At 39.7% G+C, this 18,095-nt stretch overlaps 2 protein-coding genes across 5 annotated transcripts in view; one reads left to right on the top strand and one right to left on the bottom strand.

The window, feature by feature from the left end:
• Positions 1-13,442, bottom strand: part of pum2 (pumilio RNA-binding family member 2) — a 25,954-nt gene extending 12,512 nt beyond the window's left edge. For 2 of the 4 annotated variants that reach the window (XM_014030900.1, XM_014030902.1), the window contains exons 1-18: positions 13,295-13,442; positions 10,993-11,356; positions 9,536-9,604; positions 9,316-9,421; positions 8,643-8,830; positions 8,390-8,562; positions 7,547-7,844; positions 7,355-7,445; positions 7,128-7,232; positions 6,866-7,008; positions 4,580-4,700; positions 4,333-4,473; positions 3,950-4,246; positions 2,954-3,181; positions 2,058-2,325; positions 1,846-1,975; positions 1,627-1,761; positions 1,376-1,513 (exon numbers count right to left, since the gene is read on the bottom strand). In XM_014030900.1, the coding sequence (XP_013886354.1) occupies positions 1,376-1,513; positions 1,627-1,761; positions 1,846-1,975; positions 2,058-2,325; positions 2,954-3,181; positions 3,950-4,246; positions 4,333-4,473; positions 4,580-4,700; positions 6,866-7,008; positions 7,128-7,232; positions 7,355-7,445; positions 7,547-7,844; positions 8,390-8,562; positions 8,643-8,830; positions 9,316-9,421; positions 9,536-9,604; positions 10,993-11,343 (2,982 nt within the window). In that variant the 5' untranslated portion in view covers positions 11,344-11,356; positions 13,295-13,442. The remainder of the gene's footprint in view (positions 1-1,375; positions 1,514-1,626; positions 1,762-1,845; positions 1,976-2,057; positions 2,326-2,953; positions 3,182-3,949; positions 4,247-4,332; positions 4,474-4,579; positions 4,701-6,865; positions 7,009-7,127; positions 7,233-7,354; positions 7,446-7,546; positions 7,845-8,389; positions 8,563-8,642; positions 8,831-9,315; positions 9,422-9,535; positions 9,605-10,992; positions 11,357-13,294) is intronic. The other 2 variants (XM_014030901.1, XM_014030903.1) reach the window with 1 other exon arrangement.
• Positions 13,443-15,102: 1,660 nt separating this feature from the next.
• Positions 15,103-17,890, top strand: LOC106534305 (rho-related GTP-binding protein RhoB). The gene has a single exon (XM_014030899.1). It carries the CDS (start codon positions 15,449-15,451, stop codon positions 16,031-16,033), a length of 585 nt encoding a protein of 194 aa, XP_013886353.1. The 5' UTR covers positions 15,103-15,448; the 3' UTR covers positions 16,034-17,890.
• Positions 17,891-18,095: the final 205 nt, after the last annotated feature.

Raw genomic sequence — 18,095 nt, 5'->3', positions numbered from 1 at the left:
CTTTGTTAAACATTCTTTTAAAAATGAAAGTTTATTGATTTATTACACTTACACATTACGCTTTTATAATTATTAGTTGTAAAACGTCACCAGGCAATATTATCGTTTATCGCAATAAATTTTGAGACAATTAATCGCCCAGCAAAATTTGTTATCGTGACAGGCCTAGCTACAAACTCACAATGCTGCATCACAGACACTGTAGTGAAATCATGATTTTAACAAGTTTAAAGTACTTATTTTCAAATTCGTGTAAAAAAATAAAATAAAAATACTTAACATGACCCAGTTTAAAGAAATATAAGGGTTTGGGACATCTGTGATGAGGAAAAAACTCAAAAATCAGGGATTTACAGGTGCAATTCCTATGAAATGAGACATTTCTGTTTTCTCAAGTTATAATTAAATCTGAGTCGATTCTTGTTTTCAGGACTATTTAAAGAACTGATCCCAAGCCTGAACTTTTTTCAGTTCTTTTTCAAACCTGTTTTGACAAATATATAGCCTATATGCCATGGCCATTAATGACGTATTTCCGGTAAAATTCTTGCCATGCACATCCCTTCCACTTCCTGCTTACTGCCTTTGTTCTTTGTGAAAGCTCCTAGAACTAGTCCGTGAAACAGTCACAAAAGTTAAAGCATCTGTGAGCTACTGGTATAAAACATGAGTTCTGTTGTGTGCCGTTGTGTCCACCAACCAGCAGGTACGATCGAGTAGTTAGTTTTTATCCATTTTCCTCTTGATGAGGAGTAAAGGTGACAGCAATGGATCATAGCAATACAGGGAAAACTTAGCTATAAGCTCACGCTCGCGTTTGTAATCGACATTTCTAATCTGAGGATATTCAAGAGCCAGCATCAGAAATGAGAAGACGGAGGTTACAAAAGGGAAATGTACATTTATCCCCTTTTACTGCCAAGAAGACTTGGGGAGGAAAAACCACCTCCAGATGACAGCTAGGAGGAAGCTAACACAGCAGCCGGTACAAAGGTAGGTGTGCGTGTGTGTGCGTGTGTGTTATACAGAGTATGAAATATTTTTAGGCAACTTTGTCATGAGTTTTATGCTAAAGTAAGAACTTGTACATATTACAGCGTAGACAAAACTCTAACGATGAAAAAAAAAAAAAAAAGCCCCGCCCCCAACCAGTTTCTGATTGGCTACTAGGCATATCTAGTGCATTTAAAGTGAAAGATGTTAGGTTCAGATAAATGTTTATTAAATCTCTGAGCAAACCCGATTTTTTTTATAATCCCCTCCCCTGCTGGTACGCTATGCTGGAGAGAGAAATGTTGTTGGCACTCTCCAAAACAACACATGACTTGTAGACGTTGACTTGCTTTAATTAAAAAATAAATAAATAAAATCTCACCTGTCCCTGGAAGGCATCGATAATGAACTGCAGGGCCTGAGGCTGGACGCATTCAATGCACTTCTGCACCACGTGGTTCCCATTCTGGTCCTTCACACACTTTAGCACGTGACCATCCAACTCACGTACAATGTCACTCTGTGGTGGGAACAAACAATACCCAAGAAGATAAGCAAATATTACAGTGTTTAAATATTTGTGGTGATGAAAGCTGAAAGCAGAAATAGTTGAAAAAGTCAAAGCTCACTTACAATTACCTGCTGGTCTGAGGAGATGGACTCCAAGGCTTTCTGAATGACCCGACAGCCGTACATCTGCAGAGCCAGGGGGAGGACGTGCCCACGGATACGTGTTGCCAAGGCCAGCTTCTGGTCTGCACTCCCAAACTGAACGACATGAAGAGGTTACATGACACGAATGACAGGAAATCAAATTTAAAAATAAGAAGTAACTAAATAAGCAGCTCAAACCTCAAAGAACTTCTGGATGACATAATTCCCAAAAACATCAGTCATGAGTTGATACGCAGCCTGGAGAATCTCTCCGAACACCATCTGCCTCTCTGCTGGAGTGGCTCTCTCAAGCTTCTGCTGGATGAATCTAGTAAAAATAAATGAATGAATGTTATAACGATTATAAAAACAAAACTAAATTTCTGTTTGTCGCATCCGAAGCCGATCACCTGGATCCATGCTGGTCCTGAGAAAACTCCACCATGTGTCCCGGCAGGTCGCGGAGCTGCAGGTTGGGGAAACGGTTGTTCCTGAAGTCCTCCAGGAGGCGGCTGCGCCCGGAGGGCATGACGTCGGAGCGGCTGTAACGAGGCCGGGAGGGAGGGAACAGCTGGCTGCTGGAGTTGAACAGACTGGAGGTGCCGCCGGTGCTGCGGTATTTGGCCTCGGCTCCGGGAGCAGCAGAAATGTAACGCCCGCTGCCATTCGTCAGGCCACCTGAGGTCACACAACAACAACTCCGTTAATCCAAACGCAAATATTTGTATTTGAAAACAACGACTGTAGTCAAAATTAATAAAACTGTAGAGCAAAGTCACCTTTTATTTATTGCAGCTTTATTGTGAAAGGTACAATATTTGGACTCAGAAGTGTCTGTGGCCTGCATCTCACTCACAAAAAGTTGAAGAAACCATCTTCATATTTAAGAAACTTGGCATAACACAAATGGTTTTACCCATTTTGTCACATTTCTTCAGAATTTGGCTCAGCAAAAGTGAAACAGGAAGTGACATCAAAGGGGAATCCTTTAAGAAATGAAACCTTATAATAATATAATTTCAAGTCTGTCTTCTTCTCTTTGACGGTGACTCAAAATCATATAAAGAAACATCAGATTCTTCGCTACAGTCTGTTGTTTGCCTTGTATCATCGCTCTGTTTACATGCAGACATTCCCCTTTGACATCACTTCCTGTTATTTCACATGCAAATATCTCAATAACTGTTCATCACAGCAGTGTGAAATTCTTTTTGCAATATGTTAATGTTATCGCTCCAAAAATGCATTCATATTTATTGCAAAAAAATTGACGTCACAGGCTCTTTAAGGACCGATTAAAGCTTACCTAGGTGAAGACTGGAGGATGATCCGTGGGAGGAGGGCAGAGAAGGTGGAGGTGTGAGTGGGGAGTGGCCAGGTGTTAGGCCAATGGGACTGGGTGAGGAGGAGTAACCCAGGCTGTTGTAAAACGGCTGGCCAATGGGGGTCAAGCTGCTGCCGCCCCGTTTGTAGAGATCAGAACTGGCCAGCAGAGAGTCCCTGCGAGACACGCTGCTACTGGTGGAGTTGGAAACTGAAAGAACAACAAGGAAACAGTTAGAGACAACAGGATTCTGCCCAATCTAAAACAGGGTTTCCCCCAGAGTATTATGACCCCGGTGGGCTGCCAGGCTGTACTTTCCCCCCTCGGCCAAGTGTTTATTTATTTAGAACCTGAACAACGTTTGGAACAGACTGGTCTTTGAGAGAACTGGGACATTTCCCGGTGGTCTGGCCTGCTCAGCAAACAAGGGGCAGAACTAAAGCATCAGGTTATCAGGTGCTACTTCTAGTGGAGGGAAACAGGGTTTCTGCAGAAATTTAATGCCATTAAAAAAAACTGCTCCTGACATTTTCATGTTTTCCTCCAGCTGAGCAGAAACATACCAGAATGGTTCTGCATGTTGCAATAATTACGGCAATAATCCACAGCTAAAATCCCCTGATGGAGTCATCTCATTTTGTTTGTTAACAACTAATACTGACATTCAAATTTAATGCTTTTTATTGCCATATAAGGGCTTTAATTTTTTGCTAAACCCATTTAATGATTTTATGCTTTGTGGAAACCCTGGAAAGGATGAAAAAATGTAAAATACTAGTAGGAGACAGTTGCCAAACGGGGAGTACGATTGAAAGCAACTGAATAAATAATAAGATAATAAAATGATTTTTTTATTCTTTCTGCTCCCTTTTATTTCATTTGATTTTTGTTTTTACTGTAAACAGATTTTATTGAATGAACAATAATTAAACAACAACACTGAAATAAAAAGGAGTAACTTGTCGTTTAGCCGCTGACCTGAGGAGCCAAAGCCTCCAAGAGCAGAACCCAGACCCATGCCCAGAGAGCCGGCCGTGCTGCTGAAGCCCAGGGAGGAGCTGTGGGGAGGCGCAGCAGAGTTGTGGGAGAAAAGGGAGCTACTCTGAGAGGTGTTGGGGACCGATCCGGACCCGTAGAAAGAGCTGGAGGGCAGACCGCTGCTGGGTGGGGGAGGCTGCTGCTGCTGCTGTGGCTGAGGCTGAGGCATGGAGCGGTACAAGCCATTGGCTGGAGGTCCGGACATGCTGTTACCAGAACCGGATGCAGACACTGCAGCTGATGGATGAAGAGTGATAGAGGATTATAATGTTTTTATATAATATCCACATTATTATCGGTAACGGAGCTGGATCAGTTCTCACCAGCTTGTGCTGCAGCAGGGTTGATGAGGAGAGGCGTCTGGACCAGACGAACAGGCCCACCCAGACCGGTTCGGGCACCGGGGCCCATCACTAAAGCTCCAGTTTGGTCATAATACGCAGCAGGGGCCAATACCTGATAACCTGAGGAGATTAAAAACAGAAAACATGTTTTCTGCATGTAGGATAACCGTCTCAACTCCAAACACAAACATGACAGAGGGAAGCTTTTGTGACTTCTTCTACCGACCAGGCATTCCTGCATAAGCCAGTGCAGGGTTCGCAGCAGCTGCTGCAGCTAAAGACTCCTGCTGACTCTGCTGTCCTTGGCCTGGGGTCAGAGGTCGCTGGTTGGTTCCTGTTCGCATCACCTGGAAAGAAGAAGAGAAGATGCTTTCACACAGACAGAAAAATAACACATCATTTAATTATCTTGTCTAATTATGTTTATTTAGCACAAATGTAGTTAAAGTAGGCAGGTAAAGTTAATATGCTAAGATAAACAGGCGACATAAACAATAGTTTTGAGTGAAATTATAAACAGGATTCCATTAAATGTTTGGTCTGGTTCCCAGTGGAGAACCTGGGGTTGTTGCTTGGTGCTCATATGTTACTTCACTCATTTAACACATTGATCTAGATGGGTGTCAGGGCATTTAATATTACCCTGTTCTGTTTCATGACGCCTTCTATCAGCTGGCAACGTCTCAGGACATCATGCCAAATTAGAGTTTTTAATTTTTTTTTATTTTGTTTTTTTACTCTGCATAAATTTTGTAAACTACCTAAACTACCTCCAGACCAAACAGCAAATATCTGTCTTTTACACAGAACAAATGTTTTATTTGTTAGACTGATTTCTTTTTAAAAGACTATTTTATTAAAAAAAGATTATATTTAGATGGTTTCAGCTCATGTAATCATTTAAAATTATTTATCCTTTGTATTTTATCATTTACTTAATTACAATCATCCCAGAGCAGCTGTGATACAATATGATTCTAAATATTTATTTATTTATTTTAATTATTATTATTTATATTTTTTAAATATAAACATGTTTAGCACATCAAGAACTTTGTTGTTATCATAAAATTGTGAAGAATGAAATTTGTGGATCTTTCTGATTAATTAAAATAACATTTAAAACTCATTCACAGAATATGGCAAGTTTTTATTTTTATTTTTTTTTGGAATGGGAGGTGACGTTAAACAGAATCATTTTTGCTTTGATATGGGGCAAACAAATGTTCTTCTGTTAGAGGGATGGTTTAGAAGAGCTTGCGCTGAGGCGCGTTCCCGTCTCTCAGGAGGAGAGTTTAGTTACTGACACAAAGTTGGACAGATCTGTTTGATAACAATGCTCTGAACATATATTTAATATAAAGTTAGGTTTTAGAGACCAAAGTCTCTGGTAGTTCAGGAGCAAAGTGCAGGAGGAGATGTCAGGACTAACCGCTGCAGCCGCTGCTGAAAACTGCTCTTACTGAAAGTCCCGCCCTGCTCTGCTCTGATTGGTTAAAACGGCTCTGGAGTTTGTCTGATTTGTTGAAAGTAGTGTCCATTTAATTCTTATACATCAGGGCCCCGCTGCCCTCCTCTGACAGAACGACGATCCAGTCACACCAGTGAGGCTGGATTTGTTTGTTTTGAAGAAATCAGGTCGCATTTGTGACCCTGCTAGCTGTTGTTTTCACAATCTCAGGTACAATCTTAGGTACGCAAGAGAGCTTTATGACATTCCATCTGGTGTGCTTTTTCTCTTTTGATCGCGCATGCGCACCTGCGCACCACTTATGTGCAACTCTGATTATAAACTTTTATGAAGTTTAAGAGCCATCAAGTAGAAAAAGTGGTATTTATTCAAATCATTAAGAAAATAAATTCTAGTGCGCACAACTCAAATTTCCTTACAAAAAAGCGAAGAGCAAATGGGTGCCCGGTTCTGAAGAATCAGAAAGATGAGATAACCAGCACTCCAAAAAATACCATGTTTTTAATAAGGACGGAAAACATGGTATTTTCTGCCTTTATTAAAAACATGGTATTTTTTGGAGTGCTGATTATCCCATTTTTATTTATTCAAATCCTTTCATTTTTCTCAGCCCAGAAAATAAACCAGCAAATAACTTTCATGAACAACAACTTTGTATTTTTAAACAATTGTCTTAGTCAATATTCTTCTGCTAACACACTAGCAGCGATGGACTTTGTAACAAATGCTTACATGATCCAAGGAGGACCTAAAGCAGAAAAAAAAAAAAAAAAACCTTCGATATTTGAGATTGCTAAAAATTAACACATGAAACGACTTTCAGAAAAAGACTAAGGAACAGAAAGCCTCACACTTGAGTTGACAAACAACAGATTCTCACTCCAAGTTTAACAGAAACTTTGCATTATCAGAAAGCAGCATCATGTGTGTAAAATATAAAAATCTTATTCATCCCACATCCCAATAACGTGCCGTAAACAACAAACAAAACTAATGTTAAAAAAAACAAAGAGGTTTGCAGGATAGAAAGTTTCCTCCTACCTGTGGTTGACCTGGTCCTGGTCCCTGATTGGATGCTTGCTGATTAGCCGAATGATTGGCAGTTGATGCTTGTTGCTGGAAAAGATTGGCTGGATACACACCCCACGGAACTCCGTAGTATTGTGGCGGAACAACTGTGGGGCCTTGAGACAGATTATATACATTAAAAAAAACTATTATAATAAAAGGAGGCATCGGGCATTAAAATTGAAAAAAAAAAAAAAGAAAGCTTTAATTGAAAAGAGAGGTGCTAAATGATCACCTGCGAGTGTGGCTGCTGCTAGCCCAGCGGCAGTGTAGGGGTCAGTTCCGGGGGGGCCAGCGTTAATGATGTAAGGGTTTGGCACGAATGCAGGAGCGAGTCCGGCTGCACAACAAGGAGCAGGAATACAAATAATGATTCAAATCTTATTCAAAAGGCCGTGCAGGGACATTTCACAATAAAGGCGGATGATTCTGATGTGAAACAACTCGAGCGGCCCAGCTTACCGAGATGCTGCTGCTGAGATGCAGCCAGAGCATACTGCTGCTGAGCTGCTGTAAGCTGCTGAACAGTCAGGGGATTAGATCTCTGGAACAGCTGGAATAATAATAATAAAAAAAAAACAAGTAAATAATAAAAATCACAATCAGTTGAGCACACCGACAGATCTTACAAATATATTTCATGTTTCAGCTGACCTGCTGTTGCTGGGAACTGTAGTCAAACAATCCTACAGGAGTTCCCGAGGAGTCCACTTGGATCTGGTTCCCGGCGTAGTCAAACTGTAAGGACTCCACGCCGGTCGGCTGCTCCATACCGCCCATGTTGTGGGCCTCGTGGCTCTGGAAGTCCTCGGTTGGGACCTTGTTTTGGACAGGATTCTGTTGTTGGAGGACGTGAGGGTGGTGCTGCCCCATCATCTCCAAACCCGTCTGACTGGGACCCATCCTCTCCACCGCCTCGGTGGGGGAAGCTTGACGGCTCCCAGGAGTCGGGCTGCAAAGACAGAATAAAAAAAATAAAATAAAATAATAATAATAATAAAAAAGGGAAAGCACTTGTGTTACGTTGCATTTAAACAAACCTTTCCCTCAGTAAATAAAAAACACACTGATTCTTTAAACTGAAAAACTCCACCTTCAAAACTGCTATTTGAAATCAAGAAATATTTATAAATGCACATTTTGCTTCTTTAAACAAAATTACAACTAGCAATGGTCCTGTGAGTTATCTGGGTGTGACACTTGTTTTAAAAAGACATTGCCAACAGAGTTGATTAGATTAGTCATAATCAGTCTTAAAATGTTTCAACAGACTTGAGTTCTAAAGCAATGTTTCTAAATTTTATACATTTTGTCTGTGTCTCCGAATGAAAACAATAACCTTGTTTAGATTTTCTGCCTTTGGTTGTGGTTGTATTCAGGAAAAAGCAACTTAAGATAAAAGTGTGATAAAGAAAACAATTTTTAAAACAGAAAATCAAATAACACCTTCAGGTTTATTTGTTCAGCATTAAATCCAACAAAAAACAGAAGCCTTACTTGAAATCTTTGCAGTCTCTATCCATGCCGTTTAGCAGCCCTCTTCCGTTGGCCTTGGTAGGATCACCGTCCTCTCCAACCTTCATCTCAGGGTTTTTGTCTTCTTCAAAAGGTGACACCTTCTCTTGCGCATCAGGTTTTTCTCTCCCATCTTGGTCAGCATCTCCTCCACCCTGAACACACCAGACCTCACAATAAATAAGTCAAACCCTGGCGTTTGTCGCTACAAAGCAAAGAGCCAGTGACGACGTACAAAGCCTCCGTTCCTGTAGCGCACGTCCATTTTGTCGCCAGGAGAGGAGCTCAGGACGTATTCCACCATGCTCACCCCGAGGCCTCCGCCTTCGGAGCGGGGTGAAAGCACCGAGTTAGCGTCACCGTTTCCGTGGAAGCTCTGGCCTGGTCGCCGCTGCACCATGATGGGCTGAGACATCGAATGATCTGAATAATAAAACAAGGTTAAAATCAAACAGCGGCTGTAAGAATCTGCCTTTTTCCGTTTGTCATAAAATGTGTTCTGACTAATAAAATGAGTCACTAAAGTTAAAGTTCTAGTGAAAAGAAAAAGAGGTGAATCATCTGTGACATTAACAATAAAATCCATCAACGTTTTAAACCTTCTGTATTACATTTACTGCAGTTTTTACACTCACTGTCCAACAGCAACCCTGACTTAACGGTGTTAAATTATTCTTACATATCATATAAATATTAGGATCTAAAAAGATCCACGTTCTTACAAATAGTTCCAATAATTTGCAAAACATTTGATCTTGAGTGTCAGGGGATTTTTTGACGTTTTAGACAAGAAGCAGTGACTCCCTCGCTCATTGATGCTTAATGCAGTTTGATATTTAATATCATGCTGCCTGATTTGCACATAAAATAAAAAGAAAAACACATTAAAAGATAGAGGAGCCACTCACGAGATGGTCCCCACGCATTGTCCCGCCACTCCTCTCCGAGAAGCATCCCTTTCCTTCCATCTTTGGGCAACTCATCAGAATCCCAGATCTTTTTCGCTGGTAAAAGCTAAAAGTCACAAATTTCTCCAATCATTCTAAATGATAATAATTAATATTTTTTGAGAAAATGCACAAAACATTAAATAAAATAAAAATACACACAAGGATTAAAATGCCTTACCTCTCCCATCCCTCTGGACTCTAAAGCAAGAGCTTGAAAGTCATAATTCATTTCATCTACAACTCGAACCTAAGATAGAAACAAATGATGCTGTTTGAAACAGTTTTATAAATCATCAAAACCAACAATCCCATTTAATATCTGCTAGATACCAGTGATTCATTATGTAACATGTGACCCATCACATCGAAATGAGGATTAAGTCCAAAAGTGGAGAAATAGGCAGATGTAGGGTTTTGATTTAAACGTGCAAAAATTGCATTTTGTCAAAATATAATTTAATGCCTTATCAATGTATCAATTGAATGAACTGTCTGAAACATAATCCTAAAAAACATTTTTGAAGCATTTTTGAGCAGTAGTAACAAAAAAAAACTGATTATGAGGAAAAGCAATTTAAAATTTTGAACTTTTTCCTGTGAGCTCGCAATGTTTTTGTTTCTTACCAACTGGGAAATCTTAACATACAAATACTGTTTGAGGTTTCCTCTTTATATTGACATAAAAATACTCAATAAATTTACATAAAATTAGGATTCAGACCAAACAACGTATTATTGTAACCAACAAGACAAATTACGTCATATCTCTGGATAAACTTATGATATTGGTATGATCCAGGTATCAAAATGTAGCTTTTAAAGCAGGAATCTAAAAATGTAATTAGGTCATTTTGACCAAATTTGACTTAATCCTCATTTTAATATGATGGGTCACATATTTGCTTATTAATAACATGTCAGAATGATTTTCAAACAGGTTGTCTTGACTGTGGAAGAATGGAATTCATAAAGATGTCTGAAAATATTTTAATGACCTTTGAGCGTTTGTCGTATGGAGGCAAATCAAAACCATACATCTACAAATTCCTAAAACGTGTAAGGAGGGACGTTGCTTCAGTACTTGGAAACCTACCTGGTTGTTTTCAAGTAAATAGTTTATTCAGAAACAAAACAAAAAAATAATTAAATATTTTTCTGGGACCATATTAGGCCCTTATCTTAATGCTACACGCTCCAGTCTTTAAATAAAACTATCAGCGTGGGGGCTTTTGTGGAGAATTTATAGGCACAAAGGTTTGATGAGGTGGGTTTGTTGCAACTGAAACACAAAAGGAGATCAAATGATAACCAGGAAGTTCAGTCTGAAATAAAAAGCACATGTCGGAGGAGTTATCTGATGCCAAAGGACAAGAAACCAGCTTATAGTTACTGTCAGACAGGATATTACACCTCTTTCAGTTATTGTGTTGAGTCCCTCACTGTGCTGTTCTGACCAAAAACATCCAACTTCAGTGTGAGCAAGGAGCATAACCTATTTTTATTCAAATCCACTGATCCTTTGATGCACAGAGATTTTAATTATTAATGACCAAGAAATGTGTTGCTGCAGTCAAGAATGAGTATTTAAAGAGAAAATCATTGCAGTAGGCCATGTTCTAATAAAGGCTGCTTTACCTGATCAATGTGATTAGCATCTCCAGTCGGCCAGCGGTGTTTACCGGGTACACAACCAACGAGCTGCTCTCCGGGCTGCCGCTGAAAGAAGTATCCGACCGTGGCGTCGTCCTGAGATCTCCCACTCAGCGGAGGCTGCGGCGTGCCCGGGGCAGGGTTAGAGCTTCTGTCCATGCCCTGTAAGTGTGGTCCTCCAGGAGCTGGCCCAGTCACCCCAACTGTGGCGAGGGGTCCGCCAGCATGGACCCGGACACCCCCGGACTCGGGAGCGCCGTTTGCATGCAGCATCCCACCTCTCGTCTCCTGCCAGGCCACGTCATTCATACCTAGGATGCTGCATGGAATGCTCATTCCACGGGAAAGCCTAAAACAAAACATCAAACGACAGGAAAAAATTATATATATATTTTTAATTTGTGCTTCCTCTTTCTGCCCAGGCTTAATAGAACTTGTTTTCTTGAGGTAATTCTCTAAATATGCATCAATAATAAACTCCTGTATAAAGTTAGAAAGGTGCCAATGATTATACTTTATTTGTTTAAATTAATGCATATTATTAGATAATATAGCATTTACAGTAATTAAAAATACTACAAAATTGTGATATGCATTTGTCTTATATAGTCTATTTCACAAGCAACCTTCACAATCAAAGTGCCATTTCTCCCTTGTTTACATTAAATATATATATAAATTATTAAGCTACAAAGCCTTCTTGATGACTGTAATAAGATAAAAAAATAGCAAATCATTATTACATTTTAATACATACTACATATTACGAGAATTAAAATACAGTTCACATTTGGATAAAACAAATTAACAAAGAAGAAGAAAAACTTTTTGTGTATCCTCTTTGATAAAGTTTAACCACTGAATTATGGAGGCAAATAATCAAGCATGTATTTGCATTCCAGTAAAATATTTGAGAACATAAAAAACTCTGTCAAATTATTATTTATGGCCACTGAATACTCTCTTACAGCAACTGATGCCTCTTTATTTACTTAAACCCCCTCATAAACTGTTTTTATAATTAAAGACAAGCCTTTACTTCTAATTTTATTCGAAACTGCACTTGTTTATTTTGTTATAAATGTATTTATAAGAGGAGATTATCCGTGTCCTGCCATATGTTTTATCTAAACAAGTAAAAATCTCTTCTGTGAGGCCTCAGACAACTCAAATGTTAAAGTCGGTTTCATTGAGATCTACTCAAAAATGAGCTTATTCTACTCGTCTTCGACTAATCTTCCCCGATCTGCTAACTCAAAAAAACATTCAGCTGCTCGTATTTTAGTCTAATCGATTCACTTTCTTTGCATTAAGATAACGACTTTATGTGGAAAACTTAATATATATATTTTCTGGCATATAAACGATAACAAGCTGGTAACGATCGAGAGCCCACACACACACACACACAGTGTTAGCAGCATGCTAGCTTGTAATCGCCAAACTAGCATTACGTTACTGCTAATACTTCGTTTCCAGTGGTTAAAAAATCCCAGTAAAACAGAGAAAAATCTACATTAACCATACATTCGAGAGCATGACGGAAATAAATGCAACAAAATACAGCATTTAGTGGAGCAAAAGATCAAAGTAGTAAATAAAGGTACTGCTAGCAAACTGGCTAGCCAATACCCTTGCTAAAATTCGAGCTAATAATTTAGCCGCTTTGACCTGTTTTTTTCTACTTATATTTAATAATAAATCAGTGGTCATAAGACTGAGGATATTAGACATCGGTTTCACGTTTGCTTTCAATTTCTACAGACTAAAGCATCAGTTTGGAACAGGAACTAATTTACAAAGGAGAGTGTGCATTGGCAAATTTCACGACTAACAAGCTAACGCTAATGTAATGGCAACGGGCCTGATGTTTTTATTGGTGGTGTTTCGTAGGACATCAAAGTAAATTCTGTTCTAAAAGCCATATCAAATTGTAAGCTAAATTACTTCCATGGCTGATGCAAAAAAATGGGGATTTCTTGACGCGATATTACCACGGGTAGGTGTATGTAGATGTATAACCACGGATTTTTCCGTGTACGGGAAAGCCAAAATAAACCATGACAGCTAACGTTTGGAGCTAATTGCCAACTTGGTGCTGTCTGAGCTTAAAACATCAGCCAAACAGTCAGCGGCTAAACAACATGGCCCCCCTCAAGTCCCAAACAAGAGGGGCCTTAACCGCTAAACAAAAGGGAAATACCCACAGCACGACAACCGCCTTTAAAGCAGTCGCTTTACTTTGCTGTTTTTTTATTATTGTGAACAAATACAAGAAAATACTCACGCCTTATCGTGTCGATGGAGGCTCTGTGCTTGTTGCACGCCGTCAACCCTATTCTATATTGTTTTGTTACCTTGGAGAGCGGTGATTTAGCAATGCTTGCTCAGTGCTATGAGTTTGCTCAGGCTGGTGCCCCCTCCCTGTAAGAAGCGTGAATTACGTACGCATTAAAGTATGGTAAGTCAATTTATCATATAATAGACATTCAAAGCAGATGGCCATACTTCTGTTTTTCCTAGTCAAAATTAACAGTAAATTAATTATTATAGATACGCAACACGCTTTCAGATCTAGATATCAAGTATATTTCTGTTTAAAATGGACGTTATGACTCTATTATAAAATACTTTTTACAGAAGTGTTTTTTTTTAATGCTCTTAAGCCTTAGATGAAATTTCACTGTTGGCCATAGATTTTAAGGTCAATGGTGAAATTTTCTTTACATCTAGCATAATTTTGATTTGTTGTTAAACATGTTATTGTGATAGCATTCCATGATATTCTATATTCTATATTCTTGGATTAAGTAGGGGTGTAAGAAAATATCGATACACTGAAATATTGCGATATTTCATTTCCCGATACTGTATCGATATTCTAAAGCCCTGCATTGATATTTAATTAAGGTTTAAAATGTAAACTTTCCTGCCAGCCGTTCATTTTTATGTTGTAGTTCAGCCTCTGACCATTAGTTGGCAGCAGTGAGCCAGCCATTTGTCTCCTCTACCTCTTGAGCGCCAGAGAGCAAGGGTAGCATTAGCATTGTGAGTAAACATTAGCTTCATGCTCCGATAGCTGAATCTGAGCGGAAAAGRCHGACACCCTCTGCCTTCTAAGCTGAGGTAAGGTTACAAACAGTTACTTGTCAGAATGTCTCTATTTTAAACCAAATTAAGTGTTTCGTGCGCTCTTTTTTTCCAACTTTAGTCAGCTTTCACGTTACAGAAGGCTAGCGCATGTCTATATAATAAAATTTTCTGAGACAATGAATTTTGATTTTTCATTTTTTTTTTCCAGTAAGAGGTTTTTATTTAATAGTATTTTTGGACCAAAAAAATCGCAATATATCACCTTGCTTACAGTATCGCAATATATCGGGATATATCGTATCGTGAACCCGTCTGTCATGATATGTATCGTATCGCCAAATTCTTGCCAATACACAGCTCTACTATTAACTCGGTCACACTGCATCATCTTTCCATTCATCCAATTTGAGAACTTGAAGAATTTCCTCAATTTAGACCAGTTTGCCCCAAGGCTGGACCAGTTGAGAACCGCTGGTGTAGATTAGGGATGCACTGATTGCAGTTTCCTGGGCGATCCTGCTGATTCAGATTTTGGCTGATACTGATTTTTAAATAACTGACCGTCAGGTGTTATAAGGTCACGATACACCTTCAATGTTCCAATTTTATTGAAAAGCAACGACCCTTGACTTAGTACAAACTTGTTTTCACTCGACATTAGGCGGTGCTCACAGCAGAACATTTTTTGAACATTTTCTTTAACACTTTGCGCTTTTTAAGTCTGACATATAACTCCGCCCCTTTGTAGCAGAAAATAGTTCAGCTGAAATCTTTGGCATGAAATGCGGCAGGCGTTATACATTTCATCAACTAATTTTAATTGACATCTAAAACGATAGAAATTTATTAGACACAACCAGTTATGGTGGTTTGAATATATGGAACAACGGCCTGCCATTCTTTTCAACCATTACATTTGCATATCACTTCAGAAACTGTCCTTAGTCTTGATTTTATTTGTTCGGGTCAATTTTTTTTGGATAATTTCGAAAACAAAATGATGCAGAACTAAATCCGAATGTTGTATTTAAAAACTTTTAAATAAATAAATAATAAAATAAAACAACTCGTGATTCATCATCATGCGGTGAGGTTTTGGGTTGATTACAGCTAAATTCTGACTCGGGTGAGCCCCCGCCTCTTCGGAGGTCTGATCCAATCACCTGTCCGTGCGTAACCCGTGACCTCACCTCCTTACTTCCGATTGGACGCTATATTTAGGAACCCTCCCTGCGCTTTATAAGAGAAGAAGAAGAAGAAAGCTGAAAACTTCCTGCTCGGACGGGTCTGACCGGCCGGTTATAAAAAATAAACTATATGTGGTTCTGATGCTTTAGAAGACAACAGAATGGCAGAAATAAGGAAGAAGCTCGTGGTCGTCGGGGACGGCGCGTGCGGAAAAACATGTCTCCTGTTCGTCTTCAGCAGAGACGAGTTTCCCGACGTCTACGTCCCGACCGTGTTCGAGACGTACGTGGCGGACATCGAGGTGGACGACAAGCAAGTCCAGCTGGCTCTGTGGGACACGGCCGGACAGGAGGACTTCGACCGCCTGCGCCCGCTCTCCTACCCGGACACCGACGTGGTCCTCATGTGCTTCTCCGTGGACAGCCCGGACTCGCTGGCCAACATCACCGAGAAGTGGGTCCCGGAGGTCGAGCACTTCTGCCCGAACGTGCCGATCGTCGTGGTGGCCAACAAGAAGGACCTGCGCGGCGACGAGGCCGTCCGCGCCGACCTGGCCCGGATGAAGCTGGAGCCGGTGCGGGCGGAGGAGGGCCGCGCCGTTGCCGCGCGCGTCGGCGCCTGCGACTACGTGGAGTGCTCCGCCAAAACCAAGGAGGGGATCTGGGAGGTGTTCGAGACGGCGACCCGCGCCGCCCTGCAGAAGCCGACCCGGGACGGGTGCCTCAGCTGCTGCACGCTGATGTAGAGAGGGGGTCTGTGTCTGGACACGTCCGGACCTTGATGATGATGAAGATGATGATGATGATGGCTGCACCTGGGACACTCCCTGCTGCCCTGGGCTGAACCAGAACTATTAACTGCAAACAGAATGTTCTGAACACACTCTGACATTGATTTTGCAATGTGCGTGTGTGTGTGTGTGTGTGTTCACGTGATCCCAAATTAACTGAAAGGGAAAATCAACACACTGTTTTGTTACAAATAGACTTTTTTATCCTCCTTTCATGAGGACTTTATTTTGAAGCCCACTGCCTTCTATCAAACTTTTATATTTTATAACAAGAAGCACATTTGCACTCTTAATTTATGTTCAAAATGTGTAAAAACACGATTGTATAAATGCACAACAGCAACACGAAGAAACCAGCGGTGTCCTTTTTAGTTTTTATCACCCACTTCTGAGGTTGAAGACAGATGGGTTTTTTTTTGTTTTTTTTTGCCAATGTGTGCCTGTTAGCAAAATATCTTGTCAACCACTGGGCGGATTAAAGATGGCCGCCACAGCCTACTGGCCTTAAACACAAAAATAGTTATAAATCAGTAAATTTTGCAGAAGCTGATGTCAAAGTTGGTGTGGCGGCAGCTCTGAGGGCTAATTAATAATAGTCAACTCTGTTAGCATAATATCTCATGAACCATTGGATGGATTTGAATGAACCGTTCAGAATGTAAACACTAGATGTGTATTGAGTTTTTGCTCAGATCTAATTAGCTGCAGCCAAGTGAAACCTCAAAGTAGCCGTAATCTTAACAGATAATGAGCTAAAATTTGGTGCTGTAGTCGATGTTGCGTGAGACGGCACGTTTGGGCAACAACTTTGTCGTTTCAACACTCGAGTTTTAATTTAAAGCTCTGGTATGAAAGACGGCAGGCGAGATGTGCAACGAGTGAAGCATTTGTGCCGCAACAAAATCTTTTCATGAAGCGTACAGTGTTGGAATGTGTTCATGTTTTCGACAACCAAAGAAATGGACCAAGCTGGTACCTTTCAGTTCACCCAGACCAAATGAACCATCTGGACTGAGCTCTTTTACAGACTGTTCTTTTTTATTTTTCTTAAAAGACCCACTTGATGTTCTGTTTACAGACAGCTTTCTTTTCTCGTAAGAGGTTAAGACATGACTCGGCTTGTTGAGAGTGCGTTTAGGTTTTAGTGTCATAAAACTTGGTTTTAAGCCACACACTCATTTAAACCAGTTGGTGTTGTTACACAGCAGTTCAACTGTTTTGTAGCAAATAATATATTTTATTTTTACCAAAAAAGTGTTAAATCTGAGCATGAATGCTGCAATGAATCAAAGAATAAAGGTTCATTGAGAAATTCTCTTAAATCGACTCACTGCAAAGTATGAAATCAAACATACAAAGAGGTTTCCAAATCGATTGAATGCAATTCTGAAATGCGGGTACGCACTCAGTGTAAACAAAGTCTTTGTGGCTTTGCAGTGAGCAGCTTTAAAATGATCCCCAATGTCTTCCACTTTGACAGTGAATGTACTTTTAATTTACTTTATATTTAAGTTGTTTTGGTTCTTGCAGACAAAAGACATTTTTTTAAAAGTATATTTTCTGCTGGTAAATAATGAACCAAAGTTTACATTCTGTTTAATTAAAGCAGAGCTAAAGGTAGTTCTTCTATCTTGTGTTGCTCTTTGCTGATTTCAGTTTTAATTTTTAGTTTTGACAGGAAGATAACACTGAACGTGAAAAAAATCAGTTTTGTTTTTGTAAAAGTATTTTTATGGTAAACTGGTACAAGTCTATAGGAACAATTGCTGCTTTTCTGAAAAAGCCAATAAAAATGTTTTGTCAAAATTTTAACTCATTTTACTGTATTTTTTTAAATCATGAATATGCTTAGAGATAAATGACTCATAACACTCTTTAGTTTTATTCAGCTTGAGTGCCACTAAAAATAAAGTATCATTACTATTTTGTCAGGAACTTTTGTTGTCAAACCTTAGATTTGCCAAAAGATTAATAAATTTGAAACTAAAAGCATTTATAGAGCACACACCTTTGCCAG

The sequence above is a fragment of the Austrofundulus limnaeus genome, unplaced genomic scaffold, assembly GCF_001266775.1.
Source record: "Austrofundulus limnaeus strain Quisiro unplaced genomic scaffold, Austrofundulus_limnaeus-1.0 Scaffold1138, whole genome shotgun sequence".
In the NCBI taxonomy this organism is placed as follows: Eukaryota; Metazoa; Chordata; class Actinopteri; order Cyprinodontiformes; family Rivulidae; genus Austrofundulus; species Austrofundulus limnaeus.
This window is presented reverse-complemented; position numbering and strand designations above follow the sequence as displayed.

Excerpts from the sequence above, each read along its gene's own strand:
- LOC106534305 (XM_014030899.1), top strand. The coding sequence starts at position 15,449 with ATGGCAGAAATAAGGAAGAAGCTCGTGGTCGTCGGGGACGGCGCGTGC.